Consider the following 26,945-nt stretch of genomic DNA (forward strand, 5'->3'; position numbering starts at 1 on the left):
TACATTAAAAGTTGATGATATTATTTTAGAAAAGACAAATAAAACCCATAAATCTTCTTATATAGCTTTCTTCTCTGTAATCTGTACACTCCTGCATTCACACAGCCTCCCTTACCCGCCTTTTCGCTTCTTCGCCTCCATCACCCATGTGCGATCACACCCTCATCTCATCCCGATCTCTCACTCTCTCTATATATACACAATTTCTATACGTATACGTCAGCTTAGAAGACTAATGTGAAAGACGAGCTTTCGTCATGTTTCGTGTTTTCTTTCCGTAATTCAATCATACAAATGGATTTCAAGACTATCAAGAATTTGGGGTTCCTTTGATTTCTTCACTGAAATTTTCAACTTCAAACGTCATCAGCACCTGAAGGAAGAATGGCGAAGAACCCCTTGTCTTTATTGTTCTTCATCGTCTTCATCACCTCTGTTTCACCTCTCTCCGTACAATCAGAAGATCAATCCAAGTTTATATTAGGTTTGCTCCCTTTATATGATCTTTTTAATGCTTATTGATATGTCGGTTCTGGGTTTTTTTTCGTGTTTGCGGAATTCAACATGTTTCACCAACAAAGAAATCATCTTTAATCGAATTTCTGAATTTTCTAAAAATGGGGTTAAGGATTCAAGGTTCTTGTTGAATTTTTCTTCGAAATTGAGAATGTTTCGTAAACTGATAGGTCACTTTCTGGTCATACTTTACTTCCTGTTCATGTTTTCCATCATTAAAGTTCATTAATATGATTTATGAAGATTATAAATTTTGGTGAGTTTTGGAATTGGGGTTTTTCATTTTTGCTGTTTTGTTGTTTGGAGTTTGGTGATTATGTCTGTTTCTAATTGGATGAATGTAATGTAGACACATTGGGTCAATTTCTGTTAGTGTATATATAGTTAGGCCCTTAAAAGTTAAAACCAGTCTAACTAGTAGCACCACCCTAAATGGCACACCACCCACCCGGCGGCGCTGCTCCTAACTCCCGTCGCAGTCGTAGCCCACTCGGCCTAATTCCGGCTGCTCCATCTGTCGCAGTCACCGGTATTCCTGTTTTGCTCGACGGAGCTACAGATTATCCGATGCATACCATCAACCGTCGTTCTCCAAACTTGTTCATCCCTGACAGCCAGATGATGTTCAATATGCTGAGTGTTTGTGATCATATGATGATATCTACTGAAGAATTCTTAAATTCTAACCCTGGGTGGATACCAATTGTCTCACAGCTCTACGTCTCTGTTTTATGGGTCGTTCATATTCTCAGAGTCTTTGCTAAATATGGATATGGAGGAGCTATCATCCATAACTCAATTCGTGATTACTTTGTCGGATACGAGGAGTGTATGATTCCGGGTCCTCTCGTTCCTTTCTTTCAATCCATCGCCGCCGTCAACGGCCCTTTTGACTGGATCGGCGATATCCTCCCTTGTTTTCCAAGCTTTCATGAATTCTGGGATAACACCACCAGATCCCCATCTCACAACTACGCAAGACAGATACCTTTTCCTGCTCTCATGCTCGATCAACTCGCCAGATTCGGAGCTTCTGTTCCTGAAACCGATCAAGACTCTAATTACACCACATTTCAATGGTATTCAAACGTCTTCAACATCGATTTTAAAGATGCTGAAAACCTCTACTTTGTCGGACCTCAAACCTGTGGTTCTCTGTATGTAACTCAGTCACAATACGACAATGCTCGCAGATTCTGGGCTTCAAGACTTGGTAATTTTACACGACTCAACCTTAATCCTAACCAACCCAACTTGACAAACTTCGAACAAGTTTTGGGTTTTACCATACAAAATGGAACCAATCAATTTTCATGGTTCCCAGTAGTAGCCATGGTCATGGGAAACTACACCCGCTACTTTAAAGAGTCTGTTCCCCTAAAGTCCATCGACATCGCCGGAATCGGTTCCACAGCCATCCATGGCCACCCAAAACGATCTGCAACCGTGTCACAGTGGCTGTACCCGCCTGATAACCATATCACTCCTTTTACCTCCACTCGATTCGAACCACTGCGACCAATTCCGTATGACTTAGATGTTACTTTCTCCCATGCCCACCATGGGATTGAAAAACTAGCTGAACGATATGCCAACATCGCCTTTACGAATATCAATTGGTCCAAAATTGACAACGACAATGACAAGTTTATCGGCGTTGAAGAGAACGCCCCCCTTTACACCGGAGATTATTGGAAGATGCTTCCTCATCGATCAACCTGCCCTGTTTCAGCCTTTTCAGTCTCTTCTCTTTATACTAATGTCGTTGCTTCCAGATATCACGTTAACTATCTTTAGCTTTAGGTCGTTAGTTTCCAGTCATTTCGTTTCTTGTACTGAAATCAACATTAACAACGAATATGATGCTTTTGTTGAATTTTAACATTTCTGCATTATGTTAATACGCAATTCCTATGCGAAATTAAATCTTTTAATCATAGGGAAAGATAACTTCGGCCATTGGAGAAACGGGATCTTAAGCTCAACGCCTGCAACTGAAGCTCCTTCTCCCTCCAACTATCCATCCAACACACTTGTATTAGCAGGATCAAGAACAAAAAGACCCGACATTCTTAACCATTTCAAACATTATCAAGCTGGATGGGACATTACCAATAAACATTACTGGGCTGTAAGTTTAAAGATTCATAAATTTAGTCTCAATTCATACATTCAAATATCCAAATTTTCAAGCTTTTAGTGAAATTATCAACAGTCTGTTGGATTTACAGGCGTTGCTGCTTTCATTCTTGCAATATTATGGTTCGTGTCCTTTGGATTGGCCATGATCATACACCATTGTTGTGGATGGAGAATAGACATTAAAGGCCAACAATCACACAGCTCTCAAAGGCTTTGCTTGATTCTACTTCTTGTTTTCACATGTGCTTCAGCGTAAGTTTTTTATATTATGTCAACTTTATTATTGATTTTTATTGTGAATTTTGGTAACAATCATGTTGCTACACAGGATTGGTTGCATACTTCTTTCAGTGGGACAAGATCAATTTCATGGGAAAGCCATGGACACGTTGAATTATGTTGTAAACCAATCAGATTACACTGTTCAAACACTTGTAAATGTCACGGGGTATTTGTCATTAGCAAAAACTGTAAATGTTGCCCAAGTTTTTCTTCCTTCAGATGTGAAAGATGATATTGACCACTTGAATGTTGACTTAAACAATGCTGCAAATACATTGAGGCTGAAAACGAATCAAAACTCACATACGATTAAAACCGTTTTTGATACAGTGTATGATTCCATTTCCTCCTATGAGTACAAGATTATTATCCGATTTATGTTAAATTTTGAAAAAGTTTCTGATTCTTTGTGTGTTTCAGGCGATTATCAATGATTGCTGTTGCTGTAGTGATGCTTCTTGTTTCACTTTTAGGCCTTTGTAAGTATGCATTAAAAGCATGAATCTACTTACTTCCATTCATAACATGATTGTTTTTTGGCTTGTGTTTTATGATTTTCATTGTGTTTTCCCTCGTTTTATTGCAGTTTTGTCTATCCTTGGTCACAAGAACACAATCTACATGTAAAGTTACTTTCTTTTTTCGTTTTATGGACTTGTTTTTTAAGGGTATAATTGTAATTAACTCATCGTATCTCTTTATGCAGATTCATTATCAGTGGATGGCTACTTGTTGCAGTTGCCTTCATTCTATGTGGAGCCTTTGTGATTATCAACAAGTAAGACGGATATCAGTTTAAAATTACATAAAGTTCCAAACTTTCTTGTTTCGGCGATGTGTTAAGTTAAAATTACGAAATTGCCCATTACCAAACTAATGCGCTAATGTGTTTTTTTTTCAGTGCAATCACGGACACTTGTATGGCAATGGGTCAATGGGTGGATAATCCACATGCCGAAACTGCCCTTAGCAACATCCTTCCTTGTGTCGATCAAGCAACTACTAATGACACATTGTATAAGAGCAAATTAGTGGTTAATGATATTACAAATATCATCAATGGATTCATAGGTTCTTTTGCCAATTCAAATGCGCCACCTGGAGGGAACTCTAATTACTATAACCAATCTGGACCTTTGATGCCATATCTTTGCTATCCGTATGACTCTCAACTGCACGAACTGGAATGTCCCCCCCAATTGGTTTCAATGGCAAACGCTTCTGTGGTACGTGAATTTGACCTTTTAAGGTCAATTTTGACCAACTTTCATCTTCCGAATTTGTGTGAATTTTGTTATGAATTGAATCCCTAAAAATATCGAGGTGTTTCTTTTGTTATAGTGTTTAATTTGGTTATGGTTACGAACCTTAGTATTATGTAACTTTGTACCATTGAAAAACACCCAATTTTGTATTTGAAGTTCTAGTACATCCCGCAAGTTTTATTCCTGGAAGTAATTCTATAGGGACTTGTATCTCATGCATTGGGCTTTGTACATTTCTCAAGATTCAACCTTTTTAGCTCCCTATTCAACTTGGATACCTTTGTACATTTATCAAGATTTGAAACACCCATTTTTGCATTTGGGGTTCTAAATAGATAGGCAAAATCTTTTTCCTGGAAGTGTGATCGTGTAGTGACTTGTACCTCGTGCATCGATAGTTGTACATTTTCCAGATTTTGACTAACTTGACTTATGGATTTACAGGTGTGGCAGAACTACATTTGCAGTGTGTCAGAATCAGGTTATTGCAGGAGCACAGGAAGATTGACACCGGAGATGTATCAGGAACTGGTTGGAGCAGTGAACATAAGCTATGCCCTGCAACACTATGCACCACCATTGCTCAGCCTTCAAGACTGCAATTTTGTACGTGAAACATTCAGAATCATCACCTCCGATCATTGTCCTCCATTAGAAGATCGTCTTCGAATGGTGAATGCAGGGTTGGCTCTTGTTTCTGTAGGAGTGATGCTTAGTCTTGCACTTTGGATTATGTATGCAAACCGACCTCAAAGGGAGGAAGTGTTTGGAAAGATCTCATGTAAAATGATGGGCAAATGCAATGGTAGTAATATGAGCATTGATGTAGAATCCAGAAGTATGAAAATGGCAAGAGGTGAAGTTTAAGATGTTAGGAAAGTTGGGTTATGATGGTATTAGGTTTTATATATATACATATATAGAGTAATGTGATACGGGGTTTTTCGTTTTGATCTTCCCCTTTCCCTGCCAGATTCAATATGGAGCGAAGCACCATTTTGGATTTTGAGCTGGCGTATAATGTGTAATCATATATGGTTCTTGTTTGAATTCGTTGTCATAAATCATAAATTTCCATATTTAGAGGTTGTTAACTAAATTTGTTAATGAATTGACATAAATGTTTGTTTTTATTTTGTTATACCTTTTAGCTACTAAGTGAGCCTTATATACTTCTCAATAGTACCATTAGGTCCAAACTTCTTCTAGAATATCCATTAATATCTAACTGGTGTTTGTCTAGGAGGCAAATATATCAATTTCCAAGTGTTTTTCAAAAATATGGAGTCGATTCCACTTTTGATTGCCTCATTCCAATAAAAAGCTTTAAATGAATTCATAAATTCCTTATTTGTTTGGAGTTCGTTATTTATTATGATTGTCATGTAATTTGGATCCAAAAATTTTGGTTGGAGTTCGTTATTTATTATGATTGTCATGTAATTTGGATCCAAAAATTTTGGCTATTTTGTCATGTTTGCTTCTATTCTCTTCTTAAACCTTATAATAGCTTTTTTTTTTATTTGAATGTAAACTTTTATTAAGATTGGTCGGTCATCCTTCTAGAGGTTTTTTTTTCTTTAAATAGGAAATATTTTTCCTTTATCCTTGTAAGGAAAATTATTTTCAAAGAACTTAACTTATGTTGAATCTATGACGATGTTATACACTAATACGTAAAAATTATGGACTAAGTAAAAGTGCTCAACCTAAGACTTAGTCTCACACATGCATACCAATATGCCTTTTTTTTTATTTCCTTATTCCATGTATTTTCCGTAACTTATCTTTTGTATAAATTGAGTTGCACACTCCTTGATTGAACAAGCAGAATACAAATTCGTTTTATGGTATCAGAGCATCGGCTCTTTCTTTTCCCTTTTTTTTTCCTTTCATTGCTTCACATAAATGGCAGGAATACTGTCACTAACAAACTCCAATTCTCTTCTCAATTTTCAAATACCGTCTATCCGTGTGAAACTCGATAGAGATAATTACGTCTTGTGGAAGACAGATATTGTGTCAACCCTAGAAACTTTTGATCTTGAATCACATATCATCAACCCTAAACCTCCACCAGAAACGCAAGTTGTTCCGGCCACAGAAACCACTCCCACTTCAACCGAACCTAATCCTGAGTTCACTACATGGAAGAAACGGGATCGGTATGTGTTGCTTTGGCTGAAGTCTAGGTTATCAGAGCGTTCCTTGGCTCTTGTTTCGAGATCTACCACGTCACAAATGGTGTGGGTTGTCATTGAGAAAACATTCAAATCACAAACTGGAGCCCGCAGAATGGCTATGCAGACCCAATTACAACCCCTCCCAAAGGGCTCCCTTTCGATGATGGAATACATCGAGAAAAAGCGGCCCATCTCCGATTCTTTGGCAAAGGACCTTAACCCAATTTATGATGGACCTTAATTCTTACATTCTCGAAGGTTTAGACTCATCATACGGCCCGTTCACTACAACTTTTATGATAAAGAATGATGATGTTACTGTTGATGACCTCGTGAATTTGCTTCTGCAAGAGGAGGCACGTCTTGAACAAGAACACTCTCACATCTCCACCACTGTTTCAGAATCCAACAGTTCCACAATCTTGGTTGCCAATCGTTGCTTGCCCCGCTCTTCTCCAGTGAAGACTGCTTTTTCTCCTTCCTCACATAATCGGTATCAAGATTCTAGGCGCAAGCTTCAATGCCAACTATGTTCCAAACCTGGCCATGAAGCAATTGACTGTTGGCATCGTACAAACCAAACTACTTTCTGTCTCGACACCCTCCTCCCAAACGACCGATCAACTATGTTGCATACAACACCCCATCCACTATTGTTGATCCGTCTTGGTATTTCGACTCAAGCGCCACCGATCATGCTTCTCCGGATCTAAATCATCTTACTGTTGCAGAAAATTATCAAGGCTCGGATAAACTTCAAGTTGGTAATGGTAATAAAATGTCAATTTCTCATATTGGATCATGTTTTCTAAATCATATCAAGTTGTCTAATGTCCTTATAGACTTACCAATGACAACCAAGTCTATCTTGAGTTTTGGCCTCACTCTTGTCTTGTTAAGAATTTTCAGGGCAAGACACTACTTCATGGGGATGTTAAAGATGGTCTTTATCGGCTACCCTATCTCTCCTATACTCAGCCTAAACTTGCTCTCACCGGTGTACGCACCTCCCTCCATGGGTGGCACAAGAGACTAGCCCATCCACATGAACCGTTATTGCGTCATTTGGTTTCTTCGTTCAAGCTTCTGCTCACCTCAAATAAATATCCAGCTGTGTGTGACTCTTGCCCTCTTGTAAAGAGTCATTGTTTCCATCTATCTAGTTCACATGTTGTTTCACATAAACCATTTGCATTAATGTACTCTGATGTATGGGGTCCTTCCCCCATTTTATCTATGAATGGGCATCGTTACTTTTTGCTTTTTATAGATGATTGCACAAAATATGTTTGGATTTATTTTCTCTCTAAAAAATCACAAGTTTTACCTACATTTCTTCACTTTCGAAAAATGATCCATACACAATTTAATTGTGACATCAAATGTCTTCGGACTGATTGGGGTGGAGAATTTCACAATGTCTCCACCTTCCTCCACACACATGGCATTGACCATTGCCTTTCTTGCCCACACACCCCCGCACAAAACGGGGTTGTTGAACGTGGCAATCGTATTATAGTAAAAAAAAAAGGTCTCACTCTTCTAGCACAATTGTAACACCCCAAAATACGAGCCAAAAATTTCATTTTTAAAACATATACTTTGCAAAACATTAGAAATAAAACATTCACCGATCATATCATTTCATAAAAGATGTCGTGTGTCTGGAAACCATTTTATAAAACATAATAATGTCAGAGTACAAATCTCCAGGAAGATCTCATAGTGCGGAATACAAAGCATGGATGTGATGTGCCGCTACCACGCCAGCTCCTTCCCTTTCGAAGAAGAGGTACCTGAAATCAAAACTGTAAACTGTAAGCACGAAGCTTAGTGAGTTCCCCCATCGTACCACATACTAAACAATCACATATCATACATACTGCCAGGCAATTTTGGGGTGCCCGACCTACCCGGTATGGCCATTTTGGGGTGCCGACCTACCTGTGTCAAGCCATTCTTGGGTGCTGACTACTCATGTCCAGCCATTCTGGGGTGCTGACTACCCTTCGTTCCTAATGACCGATCCTCAGGGACTATTTCACCCCCTACTGCTACTATCACATATATCATAATATAACAGATTATCAGACATATCTGGGGTGTCCGATCTACCCTTCGGTCCTAACGACCGAACTTGGGGACTATTCCCCTTTTACTACCACTATCACTTATAACATATCATGCCAGCATATAAACATATCATCACATACTGTCAGGCATATCTTGGGTGTCTGACCTACCCTTCGGTCCTGACAACCGAACTCTACTACTATCACATATTCATATCATGCCAGCATATAACATATCAGGTAATAGCAAACCTAGATAATATCACAAAGACAATCATCTAACATACAACTCCTACTAGTAGGCCGACATTGTGGCCGTAGACCCACCGCTACTGGAAGGTAACTCACCTCGTAGTAGCTGCTGATCTGCATGGGAACTATCTGTCTGCTGTCGCTGCTGCTCCGGAAATCCTCCGGCTGAAATTCCCACAAAACTCTCAATCAAATACTGCTAACCGTCCTTAGGGTAAAATGACCTTTTACCCCTAACCAAGCCAAGAGTCAAAGTCAAAGTCAACTTCCAGTTGACCCGACTCACCGAGTTGGCTCGCCAACTCGTCGAGTCCCTATCCATTCGATTGACCATAATCCCATCTTTACTCTTCGAGTTAGGCATCGACTCGACGAGTTTTCCTTCTAAACTGATGCCCAGTAGTCCTTCATCCTACTCGCCGAGTTGTATGAACAACTCGTTGAGTTCATCTTCATCCGAAGAACACTCTATGCTGAGACTCGCCGAGTTGTATGAACACTCGTCGAGTCTGTTCTTGAGGCAAGAAGATTGCCTTGGACTCGCCGAGTCAGGGAATTGACTCGCCGAGTTCCTTCGTGGGTGAGTCTGGCTTCCGACTCACTGAGTCACCCCCCCCCCCATGACCCACGACTCCACTCAGCAAACACGAAAAGGGGGAAAACTCGGGGACTCGTGACTAGACTCGCCGAGTCTTTCACATGCAATTACTATATACTCGATTTTGCTTGAATCCAGCTCATGCCATACATAGATTTGGGTTCTTAGGGCTTGATTAACACGTAAAGTTTTCAACTTTACGTGTAAATCAACACCAATGAAGGTTTTAGGGCTCAAAATGCTAAAAGAGTAGATCTAGGGCTTTCATGCAATATGGCTCCATAAAGGAAGTAGATCCGAGCTCCTAGAGCTCAATCATGCCTAGATCTAAAGGTTAATCAACTTATCACAAACCCTAATTCGCAATCAAGCTTGGAAATGGCTCAAGAAGGACTTTAATGGAGCTCTAAGGGACTCTTAGCATGAAAACAGAAGGAAACTGAGTTATACCTCAAGGAATCTTTGAAATAACACCCAAATGTCTGGCCTCCTTCTTCTCCTCTTGATCCACCCTCCTTTTTCTCTCAAAATCTTCAAGAAATCACACCAAAGCACTTCAATCTCACAAGGAACGAGGTTAGGACGATATAGGGAGCTCTGAGGGTGAAGGAGTCGGGCTTGGGGCGCATAAGGTTGGTTTAAATAGGGTGCAAACCCTTGAAATTAGGGTTTCATCAGACAGCGGGGACTCACCGGTCCAAAATATGGACTCGCCGAGTCGCCAACTTAAACGTGCTCAATATCCTGGCTCTACTCGGCGAGTCAGGCCTACAACTCGCCGAGTCCAAGGATAAAATGCAAAATACTTAGATAAATTTTACGTACCAGGAACCAAGTGCTACAACAATCATCCTTACCTCAAAATTTTTGGGAACATGCTTTTCACACTACAACCTTCCTTCACAATCGCACCATTACTCCTACCCTTGCTTACAAATCTCCATATCAACTTCTTTACAAACGCGACCCCGACAATGCTTTTCTTAAAACTTTCGGTTGCCTTTTCTACCCATTCTTACGACCATATACCCAACACAAACTCGATTTTCGTTCACTTCCTTGTCTTTTTCTAGGCTACAGCTCTTCTCACAAGGGGTATATTTGTTACCATAAACCAATCTCTTGCATTTATATTGCTCGACATGTTCTCTTTAATGAAGATGCTTTTCCATACCAAAAAAACATTCCCAATACCCTATCATCTCCTCCGATACTTGACCCACCTATTTATCCTCATCTCTTATCTCATGTTGCTTCCATTCCCATCTCAACACCCTCACAAACCCCATGCATCTTCCTCTACTCAGGTTCCTTCATCTCCTTCTACACCACCTTCACCTGATCTTCCCTTACCACCCACACACCCTCCTACCTCATCCTCCCCTCATTACCGAACACCTACAATCAGCTCCACTGCCAAAACAAAACTCACTGCCCCCTCTTATTTTCGACCCGCTGCTACATCCACCCACTCCATGCTTACTCGTGCTCGCACTCACTCTCTTCAACCCAAATAGTTTTTAGTCTCTCTCTCCCCTTCTCCAACCATTGAACCTCGTACCTTCTCCCAAGCTATCAAACAACCCCATGGGCAACTTGCTATGAAAATAGAATACGATGCTCTAATGAGAAATAAGATATGGTTTCTTATTACCCGTCCTACTAATGTCAATTTGGTTGGTTGATGGATTTACAGGATCAAGAGGCATTCTGATGGTTCCGTTGATAGATACAAAGCTCAACTATTGGCTCAAGGATTTAGTTAAGAGGAGGGAATTGACTATTTCGAGACCTTTAGTCCAGTTATCAAACCGACTGCAATTCGTGTAGTTCTCACAATTGCTCTCTCAAAAGGTTGGTGTCGACGCCAAATTGACATCAACAACGCATTCTTAAACGGTGATCTTTTGGAAGAAGTATATATGGCTCAACCCCGTGGTTTTGAAGACCCCTCCAAACCTCATCATGTGTAACATCCCAAAAATCAAGGGTAAAAATTTCACTTTTATTATAATCAAAACACTAATGTAACTTTATCCAAACATTTAAAAGCATCTCAAAATAAAACAATTATCAGAGTTCGTTCCCAAAATCACGTATTGTGGAAAACACAGGTGTATGCATTGTGATCAAGTCGGGCCCTTCCCTTTCGAACCGGAAGTACCTGAAACCATAAACTACAAACTGTAAGCACAAAGCTTAGTGAGTTCCCCAAATACCACATACCATACATATTATATGATCCGTACATGCCATACATGTCCAATCAATCAATAAAAATGATATGTGCCAACCATAATCTTGCCATTATGCCACGAGCCACCTCGTGGTCTTCCTTCTCGGGTCGGGGGCCAAAACCTTGGGTCTTACAGACAAGTGCTAGGAGCCACCTCCTGGTCTTCCATGCAAGCATCAAAAAGACAACTAGCATAAAATCTACAACTACTTAACTATTAAATTCCAGAGTTCAGACTCTGGTCTTGCATACAGATTGCCAGGAGCCGCCTCCTGGTCTTTCATACAAAATGTCAAGGGTTACCCCAGGGTCTTCCTACGATACATAAACCAAATGGGCCAACATTGGTGCCTTCGACCCATAGAACAGTGAGGAGACTCACCTCAAATGCAGAAGCTCACTGAAAGAAATCCTTAGTTGCTGCCCTGACGTCTTCCCGAGCTACCAATCCCAAAATAACACCGAATTAGCAATTGGATTCCAAAGTATGATCCATAATCCATACTTGGGGTCAAATGACCATTTTACCCCTGGCCCAACTTGAACCAAATGGAGGCCCAAAACTAATAACCAAAAAGGTCTGAAACAAAAGATCCACAAAGGCCCACTAATGGCCCAATTTTCCAAATTGGGCCCAACCCCCATATGGGCCTCATCCTAAGCCCAATAATGCAAACCCAATAAATTAATTTAATGAAAAACTCCACTTCACGAAATAAGTCCAAACTCAGCCCAAAGATGCAAGGCCCAAAAACACAACAAGTTCAAAGCCCACGTCGAACGCGGGGCGTACGCTCAACTTACGTTAGGCGTACCCGATAAATCCAGTTCGCGATTTCAAATTAGTACATTGGGCGTACGGCCAATTACGCGGGGCTTAACCTCGCTTAATCCAAAACTCGACTTTATGGCTTAACCACTTAAGCACTTTGCACCCAAACTTCAGAGGACCTTAAAATAAAGCTCTTGATGCATAAAGTCGACACCTTTATGCATTTGCAAGACTCAATGGGACCCAACAACCATCTTAAACCATTAAGACCCATTCTAATCCAACTAGAACATGCTTGGACCATTCTTAAACATCAAGCAAGCCTTTTTATGAACTAGAAACATCAAAAGAGGCAAGATTTATCACTCCAAGCTCCTAAAGTGGCTCAAACTCAGAAGGAGAACTTAATACACCATAAAAACCCTTAATTTTTCCCAAAACTCAAACTAGCATAAGAAGAATTCAAGATAAGAACTTTTTACCTCCTGAAGCTTCCCAAGTGTGTGAAGATTCTGGATCTATAACCCCAAAGCTACACCAAGACCCACTTCCTTGAAATTACACTGAGAACCTTCAAAATCACCTCCAAGCTCAAGAATGCACCACTAAGGGATTAAGGTTCAAAATGAGGCTTAAAGACAATGGAGGCTGAGAAATGAAAGATCCTTGAGCTCATAAAGATGTTTAAATACTGCCCAAACCCTAAAAATTAGGGTTTAACACTCTGCTCGCTACGTAGGACGTACCACCAGCTTACGTTGGGCATACTTACCTAGGCACGTGCCGTCCTCCATGCACGCATGGGACCAGCTTACCAACTTTTTCCACCAAGGGCCATTTCTGCCATTATTTGAAACTACTCTAACTTCCTAAACTTAGGTCTGTTTCCAACGAACCTTATATCCATGGAAAGGTAGAGAGAAGCCCTACGCTCCTAACAAAACACCATAGCCTTAAAACTTCTCGAACAAAACCCAAAATCCATAAAAGATCGAGTTATCAAATTACAATTATATTCTTGGCCTCCGAAGACATAATCGAACACCTGGATCACTTAAACCATAACACCCACATCCAAAAAGACCAAAACCTTTCTTCCCCAATGTAACACCTTGTTCCGAATCACTTTCCTAATTCGATATTGTGGTCTGAAGTTGGGTTATCATAAGGCTTAGGGCCTTTGGAAAAGAGAGATCTAGACCTATTTAGGTACGGATAATGTAATTGAGGTGATAAGGGAGTTTGGGATGTGTCTTGGATCCAAGGGGTATATCGGTAAAGTGGCAGTTCGAGCTCTTTATGATATTTGGATTTTTGTTCGGAATGTTTTGAGGTGATTATAAGTTGAAAGATGTGTAGAGCTTCTCTCTACCTTTCCGTGGATATAAAGAACGTCAAAAACAGAGTTGAAACGAAGAAGTTATGGCCGTTTGAAGTTGGAGTGGTTCGGGTGAGTAATTGTTGACTTGTTGACCAAGCTCATTTAAGGCTCACGACGTGAGCATGAAGTGCTCACAATGTGAGAAGCCTATGATGCACCAAAAACCTAATTTTTAGGTATTTAAAGGTATGAGATGATTAGGATTACTTCTCCTCGGCCTCTTTCACTCCCAAGACCTCTGAAAACCCTAATCTCAGCCCCCATTGCAGTCTTTGGTCATTCTTGGTGTTATTCAAGATATTTTGAAGATTTGAAGCCCTTTAAGGAAGAAGAAGATCATTGGTGGTGTGTTTTTTAGCATCTTGGCTTCATCATCAGCTAGTTGAAGAGCTTTTGGACCTTTGTAAGTCCTCAAGCTCATGCCTTTCCTTTCCTTACTTACTAGATCTAAGTTTCCATGCATTTCATGGCTTGTAATGTTGGTTAGAATGCATGGGATCCATAAAGTTGGCAACTTTATGGATCATAGTGGTATCTTAAGTCCTATATGTTCTAGATCTGGACTTTGGTCATGGTTTTGGACTCCAAGTTTGAGTCTTGGACCTTTTTCTTTCATTTTGATCTAAGTTGGTGTTTAAGTCATGTATTGGACATATGTGACTGGAAAGCTTCAATTTTTATGGTCCTTGGGGTCAAGGAAGACCCTTTAGATTGTCCCATGTTAAGGCTTAATAGATTAGGAGCTTAATGCTCATTTTTGGTCAAATCCGGACTCACGACGTGAGGAATGAAGCCTCACGACGTGAGAGCGTGTTCGAGGAAGTTTCCGGGCCAAAGTCACGACCTCACGACGTGAGCATCAGCTGTGCAAGTTTTGGGCTCTTTGATTGAGGGCTAGCTTGGTATTGGACTTATCCTTTGGTTTGGGCTCACAATGGACTAAGGATTTTAGAGTAATGGACTTCTGGTTGGGCTTGCCTTACTGGGCTTTCCCTAATGGGCCTTGGATGATGAATTGGCCTTAGTGGGCCCAATATATTTTGGCCTTGATTGGGCACAATGGGCTTGGACCTTTGGGCCATCGGAAAATCATTGGTTCAGAAAAGTAAATGGGCTTTAGGGAAAATCCTATGTAAGGGTTTGGGCCCAATTTGGAAAATTGGGCCATTGATGGGTTTTTATGGATTTTATAGTTTTGGGCCTTGGTTGTGAATCTTGTTGGTCCAGGGTTGAAACGGTCATTTCATCCTAAGTAAGGATTATGGAACATGGTTTGGAACCTAATTGCTAATTGGGTGACATTTTGGTATTGATAGCTCGGGGAGTCGGCAGGGTTGTAGCCAAGGATTTCTTACAGTGAGCTTCATCATTTGAGGTGAGTTTCATCCTGTTTGAACGGGTCAAAGGCACTAAAGCCAGACAATATTTATGTTTATATGTTTATGGATTACGATCCGATGTCGGACGGTGCCCAAGGAATGTTGGTATGCTTGATGTCTTCGTGATTCTTGCATGTGTATATATTTGTATGTTTCCGAATTACGGTCCGATGTCGGGCGATGCCCGAGGAATGTCTGTATGCTTTCCGGATTACGATCCGATGTTGGGCGGGGCCTGAGAAATGTTTATATGACTTGTTGTCTGTGTGATACTTGTATGTGCTTGGTAGGGAGGTGAGTGTGGGCGGGGTCCCGTATCTCATCACTAGCTGAGTGTGGACGAGGTTCCATATCTCATCATTAGCAGAGTAGGGGAGGGGCCCATGATAGGCGAGGCGTTAGGACAAGAACATATAGTACTGTGTATAACTCTTTATGTGCTAGCATAATTATATGATATTGTTTGCATGTGTACAGCGGGCGTGGCCCAATGACAAGCGGGGCCTGGGAGAAACATATATGTATACCGAGCGGGGCTAGATGCCAGGCGGGGCCTGATGTCAGATATTGTATGATGCCAGGTGGGGCCTGATGAAGGGGTGAGGGGCTAGTATATGTGATTATTTGTATGGTATGTGGTAGTATGGGGAACTCACTAAGCTTCTTGCTTATAGTTTTCAATTTTGGTTTCAAGTACATCTAGTAGCAAAGGGAAGAGCTCGGGATGACTGCATTGCACACATCATGATGTTCAGCCTAGGATTTTTACTATGATGTTGTGATTTGGAAAATCTGATAATAATGTTTTGAAATACTTTGACTCATGTTTTAATGGAATGGTTTGATAGCTAAGGTTTTATTTAATAATTAAAAATGAAATTTTGGTCATCAATTTTCGGGATGTTTCACCCAAGGCCCTAAGCCTCAAGAAAGTTGAAGATTGGGCCGCAACCCCGAATAATGAAGCAAATCCGAAACCGAGTGTTACATCATGTTTGTCGGTTACACAAAGCTCTATATGGCTTAAAACAAGCCCCACGAGCTTGGTTCACTAAGCTCAAACAGTTCTTGGTTTAAAATGGGTATCATACTTGCCAATCCGATACTTCATTGTTTGTTTACCATTCAGCAACTGTCACCATTACATTGAAACATCCCAAAAATACAACCCAACAATTTTGTTTTTAAATAATTATTAAAACCATAATATCAGCGCCATAGTATAAAATCATAAACCATGTGTCTCAAAATATCATAATATCTATCAACATATCATAATCTCATGTCAAATATTAGAGTAAATCTCTCAGGCTAAAGACTGTGGTGTGTGTCATGCGATCATCCGGAGCCCTTCCCTTTGATAGTGGAAGTACTTGAAACCACAACTGAAAACCGTAAGCACGAAGCTTAGTGAGCTCCCCCAAACTACCACATACCATACAAATAACATACAACTAGGAGATACGGGCCCCGCCCACTCTCATGGAGATTCGGGCCCCGCCCACACTGCGCTGTCTAGGAGATTCGGGCCCCGCCCACAGTCCGCTGTCTAGGATATTCGGGCCCCGCCTACACTTCGCTGTCTAGGAGATTCGGGCCCCGCCCACACGCCGCTACTAACATGCATACAAGTATCACACAGACAACAAGTATATCTATCAAGCAATCACATAACTATACTCAAATAATACTATAAGATTCGAGCCCCGCCCACACTCGACTGCTAGGAGATTCGGGCCCCACCCATACTCAGCCACTAACATATCACATATATGGGTCGGCCATGGTGCCTTTGACCCGTTCCTACTGAAAGGGAACTCACCTCGCAAGACTGACTGTTGAAAACTCGAGTGAGGAATCCTTGCCAACTGCTCCGGCGACTCTCCGGTAATCAATTCCATACAACACTTAATCAAAATATGATAATCCTTCTTAGGCGATTCTATGGTTATTTTACCCCTGGTCAAAGTCAACATCCTGGTCAAACTCAACCTTCCAGGTTAACCTACTCGCCGAGTCAGCCTATTGACTCGTCGAGTTCTATAAATCAGAAACCCTAAAATCGCGACTCGGCTCGTCGAGTCACCCTATGACTCGTCGAGTTCCCAGGCTACCCATTATCGCGACTAGACGAACTAACTCGTCGATTCATCCTCAGACTCGCCGACTCCTAGCATAGTCAGAAAAGAGACAATATGATCCAATTCGTTGAGTTCCTTGACAACTCGTCGATTTTCATGAACATCATCGAGGATCCTTGATCGGACTCGCCGAGTTCCCATATGAACTCGTCAAGTCCCTTGCATATCTAACCTAAACAACTGATTTCACACTTCTAAGGCTCCAAAATACAAATCCAGATCATTGCCATGGTCCATTTCTATAAAGTTGGAGACTTGATGACTTTGCACACCTCAAATGGACCCAAACTCAAGTTATAGCAACCTACTTCCATGAACATGACCATTGCTTGGACAAAAACGGGTTCAAGACCTCTTTTATGGTTCTAGAGGCTAAATTGTTGGGTTTTGGTATACTACAACATCCTATGGTGCACATACAACCCTAAATACCTTGGATCTATGTTTTCACTAATTATACATGCAAATGGTTTCCAAGGTATTAATCTTACAACTAGCATGCATTTAACATAAAAAGATAATATACTAGTTAGTAGGACATACCTTTTGATGGAGCTTGAATTCTTGGTGTATTTGGTCTTAAAGAGCTTAGCCCCAATAGTGTGGAAGCCTCAAATGGAATCACAACACACCATAGACAAAGGATGAACTTGAGAGAGAATTCCATGCACACAAAAGACACCATGAACTCTAAAAAGATATAAGTGGCGATTTGGGCAATGAAGTATCTATTTATATGTGAGATTTCTAGGGTCATGGATATAACCCAAATCCATAACCATGGGTTTTATGATCCATGGTTCATGTGGCCCAACTCTTTATGTATCCATACATAAACTTGGTCCAACATGGATCATAAGCCCAACACATATAAATATAACTAATTATCATAATTAGTCTCCATAGATTTAATTAGTCTCTTTCGACCACTAAATTAATTCCAAATTAATTCTTGATCAATACTAATTAAATCATATGATTTCATATTAATAAATTATTACTTATAATATATTAATAAACCATAAATAACCTTATCTCAAAAGTCCATCCTAAATGGACCATGCTACTCTCGGGTCGAATACATACCAATAATAGTTATGAGCTTAGACACCTAATCCAACAGTCTCCCACTTGGATAAGTCTAAAACTATTATTCAAGTATGACTCCAAGATCCCGACTAGCAATCGTAGCTCTTAAAGCCGCTGTCAAACTCTAAACAAATCAAATGACATGTCCATTAGATAAGGGATCATATATTCCTCCATTCTAGATATCATATGGACTGAGATATGGATTATAATCATTCTCTCTGTCCATTTGTTGTTTCCCGATTTCCAATTTATGACGACTGACTAATTGAACAAATCAAATCAGTCCAGGCCCGGCCGAGCACATACGTTTGTCATCACCAAATCATCTAGGGGCCCACATATATCGCTTTTATGTCAAAGGTAAAAGGAATGGATAAACTTTGACTCATATGGCTTGTTCTACTACTTGTTGAATCATACACAAAGGCACGTTTTATAACATCAAGTTACCAATGCGTTTTCGTGCAATCAATGTATAACCAACTCATAGTAACAATTCATATCTCTAGGTTTGAAGAATATAAGATATTATCGTCTCATGATCACTCGTGATAAAATCCATGAAGTGATTCCAATGAGCGCGGGTTGAATCCAATACTCATAACTTATGAGCACTCATGAGTGTTGTAGCACCACCTTGTCCAATATCTTAGACCTCTACAAACCCAACCCATGACAGTCTTGATTCATATCTACTTCCAACATATGACCGACTGTGGATGGTTTGAATAACTTAGTCAATCAGAACAATGACCTAGTTATTCTGGAAGTCAAAACATGCAAAGTGAAACACAATAATAATCAAATCCAATATGGTCTCAGAACTTATGAATATAAATAAAACACCTTTTATTTATCACCATATGATTACACATTATTCATTGTTAACTGTTTCAGCTATCAACTTTATTCTTGAATTAAAACAATAGTTGTCCCATGCTCCAAGCATGTACACTATGTTTTTCTAAACACTAGTCATGCCACACACCAAGTATGCATACTATGTTTGTCTATGATCTTTACTTTGTGAAATAGATCAATTGAACATAACTCCGATGATTCTCATTTCACAGTCCCAAATCTTACTACAAATGCAAGAATTCCAAATTCATGTCATTTACTGAAATCTGTTAGATTCTAAACTTATATGCATTGATCCTCTTGTAATGATTATGCACAAATTCACAAAGACTTGGCAACAATCATTACAGAGTATTCCAAAGGAGATCAACTCCTTGGAAACATCCTTCTTGCATTAAGTTTCCTAATCATACAGATTGAATACTTTCTAACTTTGAAGCGTTTCCATATTCCATTTTGACTATCACTTCTGAACAAGAGTTGCCTCCTTACAGATTATGTCAATATGGTCCTTCTAGAATTAATATTATACTTCCAACTGTCCTCGAGCAACCAATCTTTGGTAAACCTTAGATTGTCCTCAACAATTGCTTAATCATTTTAGTCATATCAATTTCTAGACCTTTTTCCCTTCTTCATGCCATAGGCATTTGGAAAAAATTAGAAAGAGTGAATATAGCACATGTAATCGATCCTATATCCGAAGCATATCGGACACGATTCATGATGTCTCACATAAAGACTAAACCAGTCTTTTGCTATAATATTTCCATTTCTATTTGCCGTAATCATAATCGAATTTTAGACGCAAATAATGAACACATATATAGAATTTCCTTATGTTGAGCCATCCCAACATGAAATTCATATATATATTCTTGACTAAATACGATTAAGACCTCAATCTAAGCTTTTAGATTTGAGATGAAGTATAATTTCCTCTCCCTTAATTATAGCAAAACAACTTTTTCAACCCCTGCAACCTCACGAATTGAAACTTTTGTTTTCTATAATTAACATTGCTCACTTGCAATACTTATCATAATTATCATGCTCCCACTAACATGATGATTATTAGCATAACACTTATGCTCCCACTAGCTTTGACATGTACCCAGAAATCAACTAAACTACTAGAAATAAATACTTTATTGACTTTCTTACCAAAGTTCAGATTTCTGATACTAGATTGCCTTGATAAGACTTTATCAATATCATACACCTCTCTTAGATAGCTCACATGTGTGTCTAAAAAATTATGAAGAGGGATGTCGTAATCATAATGTTTAGACCTTTTGTCATTCCCACAATTGCTATCTACTCAAAATCTACTTAGTGAAAGAGTTTCCTTACTATCATTTTCATGAATCGAATAGAAACCTTATGACACTTAGATTTAATGGTGTATGTGTTCTTATCCATGTGAATTGTCAAAACCATAGTCACAAGACAAGGATAATGACAAATCCAAACTCATATGGATTGAACTTGTGCAATCTTAACTTCTTGCCACCTGGCAGCTTAAGGGTCTGCCATTGCTTCGGAGTAGTTATGCAAACAATTGAGAACATGTAGAACTCAAATGTATAGCCAACTTAACTAGAATGGGCACAGAAATGTCAACACGATAGGTTATAAACCTCTACTTGTGTGCTAGCGATGAAATACAGGTTTTATTCTTGATTACTTCTTGAAACCTTTTCCAGGATCTTTTAGACTCCCACTGTCTCCTTGACCTATACGACTTTCTTGCCAAATATTCAAGAGATAGTGTGGATTCTAATCAAGACATACACTTAACACAATTAGCCTTAGTTGGTCTTTGTTTTATCCAAAACATCACAACTTACCAATTTCAAATGTACAAGAGTAGAAAACTTTTACTCTTACATTTGATAAGTGTTTTAAACCTTCTTTAAGACATGTCACTCAAGTTACAATCTTAGAGTATAACTCTAAGAATTGTTTTTGGAACAAAGTATGAATAATCTTCTTGATTTAACCACTTCAACAATTCATAACTCCTCTTCTTAACTATCAGAATGCACTTGGAGGATGAATTTTGACAAGGTCTCAAAATCATTAAGATGGTCTTAAAACATGATACTAAAGTACTCTCCCATCTTTTCAGATTTGAGAAACTTTTATCTTTCTGCCTAAATTTATTCTTCTTATTCGCTCTGCCATACATTGGAACCTTTTCCAATGTCTCAGAATTACACTTAAGCTTGTAAGTATAACCATATTTACTGAGCTATAATAAATTATGACGAATAGTCTTATCGATCTTTTGTGGTGGACTCTGACCAGTGCACAAGAATGTGTACCCGATCCCTTAGTCCTTCACTTGACTCACACATCCATGTGAACAAGTAGTTAGCCTTAATTTTTCCAATGCTCGAAAGTTCTCATTCATCATGCTATACAACTTGCATGATTCCAAGTTCCTATCCAACTGAAACTTGGGTGATGAGAATCTTTCCTTATTTCGTAAATTTAGACACTACCACAAATGAAAGAATCAAATTCATATTTCTACTCTTACTCTTAATGGAATCTTATAAGCAACATAGATTTTCACAAATGCCATTGTAAGGATATTTTAAAATAAAAAACTCAAAAGACTTACCTTTTATTTTAAAACTTTGCGGAAAAACTTATCCTTACAATCCATATGAAAACTTGTTGTTATCTATTCCTAATCAAAATATCATAACTCCTAAGAAGTAGCTCAAGAATCCGATCTTCAAACTATGCGATAGAAATCCATCTATGCGATCTGATTCAACATATTCTTTCTTTAAGTTTCTTCACTTTTCTTTGATTCTTAAAACATCAACATGTGACCCAGTCACATCATGTATCAAGAATCTCAGAATAGAAACTTAGCAGAGTTAGATAGTGGACTTTACCTGAAATAAAGTCAAACTTATTGACTTTACTAGCCTTATGATCTTTCAGGTAAAATTGACAGCTTCACAACCAATGCCCTTTCCGTTTGGCAATAGGACCATATGGACCCTTAGGTAATAGTACATGGGACTATCTCAGACTTAGCCTTTCTCTTTACCATTTGGTCAACCGAGTTGACTATGGCCGATCCCTTTCCATTGGGAAGTGAATGCTTTTCTGGATTTCCTGTGTCACTATTGTCCCTGTCCATAAACTTTTGGGAAGTTGATCTCCTAATCAAATTTGCTTTACTAGTACACTAAATCATTTCTGATTTAGCAGCACAAAGCAAATATATAAGATCATTAAGGGTCTTGTCATAGTCTGTTTCATAGGAGTCCCAAGGAACTCACTATGTGACTTAGAAAGTGATTGAACCGCTAACTTTCTTAAGACTTTGACACCCAACTCTCCCGGCTTGTCATTATGTGACTTCATCTCCAAGATGTGATCACACCTAGACCTTGCCTTGCCAATAGGGCTTGAGTGACCTTGAACTTGTGTGTTAGGGAGAATAATTGGAGGAGGTGGAGGAAGTGAAGTTCCAAGATATTTGGGAAGATCATAGATGCCTGAACTAGACATCTTTTGGGAGATATTCAAGATAGTTGATTTAAAGTCCTTAATATAACACCCAATATGAAATATTAAGGCTAGGACCCAACAAACTATTTTATAACTTGGAAGAGGGATGCCGTAATCCAAGCTATATAATATTTGAAGGTAGGTGAATGACGATTCACCAATTTCCACCATGAAAAACGAAATAATTTATTAGGTTTTAATTGGATTTGAAACTCCTAGATCTTTTGAGATTCATTGAACTTTTCAATGGCATGTTTCAATCTCGAGTGTGCCCTTTAGGTTTTGTGACTGGGATGTCGAGGATCACAAAACAAGGTGTGAAGTAACCATGCAAATTACTTGGTACCCTTAAGTGTTTACCCCTCAATCAATGTGCCGGTTAACCACATACGCTCCATCGATACTATGATAAACATTAAGTTACCCTTTGCCTACCTTGTTAAATATGAGTTAGTGTGCCGGTTAACCACACACGCTCCACTAACCGACTTAAACAAAGTGCAAAGTGTAATTTCATGGATTATCACCTTATTCAAATTTTCCTAAGTAACTAAGATTGGGTATTTATAAAAGGTTTAGTTACTTAGTATTTATCATTAATACTTTTAATGAAGGGAGAATTATAGTCCTTGTCCTACCCGTTCGGCTAACGACCCTCCACCGGTCAAGGAAGCGGTGGGTGAGAGTGGACACCCATTAAACTGCCATTTTATAGGCAGTAACCTTATACCCCCCTTATAGACCGGCTTCGTGAATGAGGCCTACTAACGGTAAGACTGACTTTACTCTTATACATATATATAAATATTATTAACTTATAATATTATAAAGTATAAGGGTTGAATTTTAACTTTTAAAATTCTAAGGTCTAGTTTGGAATTAAAGTATACATGGGGGGTAACTTTATAAATTCCAAAACTTGAGGACAAGTTTTTTGAAACCTTTCCAAACTCTTCGCTTTTTCATAACTTATGAGTTTAATTAAGGTTTAATGAAAAAAAATATTCAAGTTCCATAACTTAAGGACAAGTTATGGAAGACATTAAATCATTTAATGATGACATTAAAAATAGAGACTCTTCTATTTTCATAACCTATGAGACTTAATGACACTTTAAAAAGAAAAACTCTTCACTTTCCATAACTTGAGGACAAGTTATGGAGTTCATAAAAACCATTAAGACCAAATTCCAATTAACACAATAATCAAATAATTTTTCTATGATCTAGATTAAACTCATAAGTAAAGATAATTCACATCAACAATTTTCAAGAAATTAGATAATCATATAAACTAATACAAATCTTGAAACTTTGACAATTATCCTTTGAAGACTCTTGGACTTCATAACCTAAAGAGTTAATAAATGAGACAGTTCACATCCATAACTTATGGAAGTTTCAAAACTCTTAAGATCATAACTTTAAAAAAACTTTTGAGTTCCAAAATTTTATGACAAAATTTGTAACTCCTTAAAACCACTTAGATCAAACTTTTAAAACAAATAAAATAATCATATCATTCTATCTTTTAATAAATTGACCTAATTCAACTCTTGTAGTAAAGTGACTCAAATTTTACAAATAATTAGTTTTTCATAAAATCAAGTAATTATCATAAAATTTGACAAACTTCATGGTTTTTTTCTTTTTTTTCCATCAACATGAAAAAAATACATTTGCATCAAATATAGTAGAAAACAACCTATGGCTCTAATACCACTGTTGGGTTTTGGTATAGTACAACATCCTATGGTGCACATACAACCCTAAATACCTTGGATCTATGTTTTCACTAATTATACATGCAAATGGTTTCCAAGGTATTAATCTTACAACTAGCATGCATTTAACATAAAAATATAATATACTAGTTAGCATGACATAACTTTTGATGGAGCTTGAATTCTTGGTGTATTTGGCCTTAAAAAGCTTAGCCCCAATAGTGTGGAAGCCTCAAATGGAATCACAACACACCATAGACAAAGGATGAACTTGAGAGAGAATTCCATGCACACAAAAGACACCATGAACTCTAAAAAGATACAAGTGGCGATTTGGGCAATGAAGTATCTATTTATATGTGGGATTTCTAGGGTCATAGATATAACCCAAATCCATAACCATGGGTTTTATGATCCATGGTTCATGTGGCCCAACTCTTTATGTATCCATACATAAACTTGGTCCAACATGGATCATAAGCCCAACACATATAAATATAACTAATTATCATAATTAGTCTCCATAGATTTAATTAGTCTCTTTCGACCACTAAATTAATTCCAAATTAATTCTTGATCAATACTAATTAAATCATATGATTTCATATTAATATATTATTACTTATAATATATTAATAAACCATAAATAACCTTCTCTCAAAAGTCCATCCTAACAAATTGTCCTGATGATATGCAACCCAAATGGACCATGCTACTCTCGGGTCGAATACATACCAATAATAGTTATGGGCTTAGACACCTAATCCAACATAAATATCACAGGAAAAAAGGATTGCTTGGCATACAACCCATGGAGAGTAACTTATCCTTCTCAAAGGGATCAAAAAGACCCATAAATCAACACTAAAAGAGATCTAAGCTATGGGTTATCAAGATAAGAGCTTTTTACCTCAGAAGGTTGCCAAAGATGGATGAAATCCTGGATCTTGATTTTATCCACAAGCTTGATGGCTCCAAGCTCTTCCAACTCTCTTCTATATAAAAAAAAAACACACTCAAAACCTCAATAATCTCTTAAGGATGAAGCTCACAACAAATTAGGGTTTTGGAGGATAAGTAGGCTGGTAAGGGAGGCCCAAAAGGGGTTAAGTGGCTTAAATAGGGTGCAAAACCTCGACAATAAGGTTTCCTCCTGACAGACCTACTCGTCGAGCCAAGGCTTCGACTCGTCGAGTAGACCATTTAAATCCTCGCAACCAATCTGGCATCTACTCGACGAGTTAGGGCTACCAACTCGTCGAGTAACTTTTACAAAATTAACATTAAATGAACTGATGTGTACTAGGAACAGGGCGTTACATACATGCCCGTATACGTTGATGACGTCATTATCGCCAGCAATGATGCTTCCGTTGTTGCAATTTTTATTCACAAACTTGATGCCACTTTTGCTCTACGTGACCTTGGCACCCTAAATTATTTTTTTTGGGTCTCCAAATCAAGACCTCTCCCACCGGCCTTACACTCTCTCAAATTAATTACATTCAATACATCCTCAATCGAGCCGATATGTCCTCATCTAAATCTATTTCTACCCCTGCTGATCCGGCAATCAAATTACATTGTCATGGTGACCCTTTTACCGAACCCACAAAATACCGCCAAATAGTTGGATCTCTCCAATATGCCACCATCACTCAACCCAACATCTCCTTTGTAGTTAACCGAGTTTGCCAATACATGCATGCCCTCACAATCCTTGATTGGCAAGCCGTTAAATGCATTCTTCGAAACCTAAATGGGAATTTATCTTACTGCCACCATTTTTCTCCCACCACCTCCTCCTCTTTACTTGCTTATTCGGATGCGGGGTGGATGTCCGACTCGGATGACAGTCGATCACAATATGGTTTTGCTATTTTTCATGGATCGAATCTCATAAGCTAGACATCACGAAAACAAAAAGTTGTTGCTCGTTCAAGAACCGAAGCGGAATATCGGTCTCTTGCATATACAAGTGCAAAATTATTGTGGCTTAAACAACTAATTTCTGACTTGCGTGCTCCCATCACCGATCCTCCTCTTTTATTGTGTAACAATGCAGGTGCTATCTTCTTAACCAAGAACCTGGTCATCAGCACTCGTTCAAAACATATAGCCTTGGAATTTCATTTTGTTCGTGAAAAATTTGAAGATGGTCTTCTCAAAGTCAGCTCTGTCTCTTCCCCGGGTCAGCTTGCAGCTATCTTTACAAAACCTCTCAGAAAAGCACGTGTTTCTCATCTTCGCTCCAAGCTTCAAGTCAGACCTGCCCTTGAGCTTGTTGGGGGTAATACGTAAAAATTATGGACCAAGTAAAAGAGCTCAACCCAAGACTTAGTCTCACACATGCATACCAACGTTCCTTTTTTTATTTCCTTATTCCATGTATTTTCCATTCCTTCTCTTTTGTATAAATTGAGCTGTATGCTCCTTGATTAAACAAGCAGAATACAAATTCGTTTTATACACTAAAAATTAGGATCATATAAGTTGCACTATTTATGGCAGG

At 38.8% G+C, this 26,945-nt stretch overlaps 1 protein-coding gene and 1 long non-coding RNA gene across 3 annotated transcripts; both read left to right on the top strand.

Annotated features, from left to right (window-relative positions):
• Positions 1-78: 78 nt before the first annotated feature.
• Positions 79-5,346, top strand: LOC145092679 (uncharacterized). Of its 2 annotated transcripts, XM_079030643.1 has the most exons (9): positions 79-484; positions 2,457-2,647; positions 2,732-2,910; positions 2,987-3,271; positions 3,361-3,419; positions 3,527-3,563; positions 3,647-3,718; positions 3,842-4,166; positions 4,650-5,346. In XM_079030643.1, the coding sequence occupies exons 1-9, from the start codon at positions 385-387 to the stop codon at positions 5,070-5,072; spliced, it is 1,671 nt and encodes a 556-aa protein (XP_078886769.1). In that variant the 5' UTR covers positions 79-384; the 3' UTR covers positions 5,073-5,346. The 2 variants fall into 2 exon arrangements, with proteins under 2 accessions (XP_078886769.1, XP_078886770.1); XM_079030644.1 differs by lacking the exon at positions 79-484 and having other exon boundaries at positions 2,511-2,647; positions 2,748-2,910.
• Positions 5,347-6,046: 700 nt separating this feature from the next.
• LOC145094530 (uncharacterized) lies at positions 6,047-7,655 on the top strand. The gene is made up of 2 exons (XR_013703401.1): positions 6,047-7,158; positions 7,298-7,655. It is a non-coding gene; the product is annotated as an uncharacterized LOC145094530 (long non-coding RNA).
• Positions 7,656-26,945: the final 19,290 nt, after the last annotated feature.

This window comes from Lactuca serriola, chromosome 3, assembly GCF_051521515.1.
Source record: "Lactuca serriola cultivar US96UC23 chromosome 3, Lser_US96UC23_V15, whole genome shotgun sequence".
Taxonomy (NCBI): domain Eukaryota; kingdom Viridiplantae; phylum Streptophyta; class Magnoliopsida; order Asterales; family Asteraceae; genus Lactuca; species Lactuca serriola.

Excerpts from the sequence above, each read along its gene's own strand:
- LOC145092679 (XM_079030643.1), top strand. The coding sequence starts at position 385 with ATGGCGAAGAACCCCTTGTCTTTATTGTTCTTCATCGTCTTCATCACC. Across the intron at positions 3,564-3,646 it reads CACAAGAACACAATCTACAT|ATTCATTATCAGTGGATGGC; the intron begins GTAAAGTTACTT and ends CTCTTTATGCAG. Across the intron at positions 3,719-3,841 it reads GCCTTTGTGATTATCAACAA|TGCAATCACGGACACTTGTA; the intron begins GTAAGACGGATA and ends TTTTTTTTTCAG.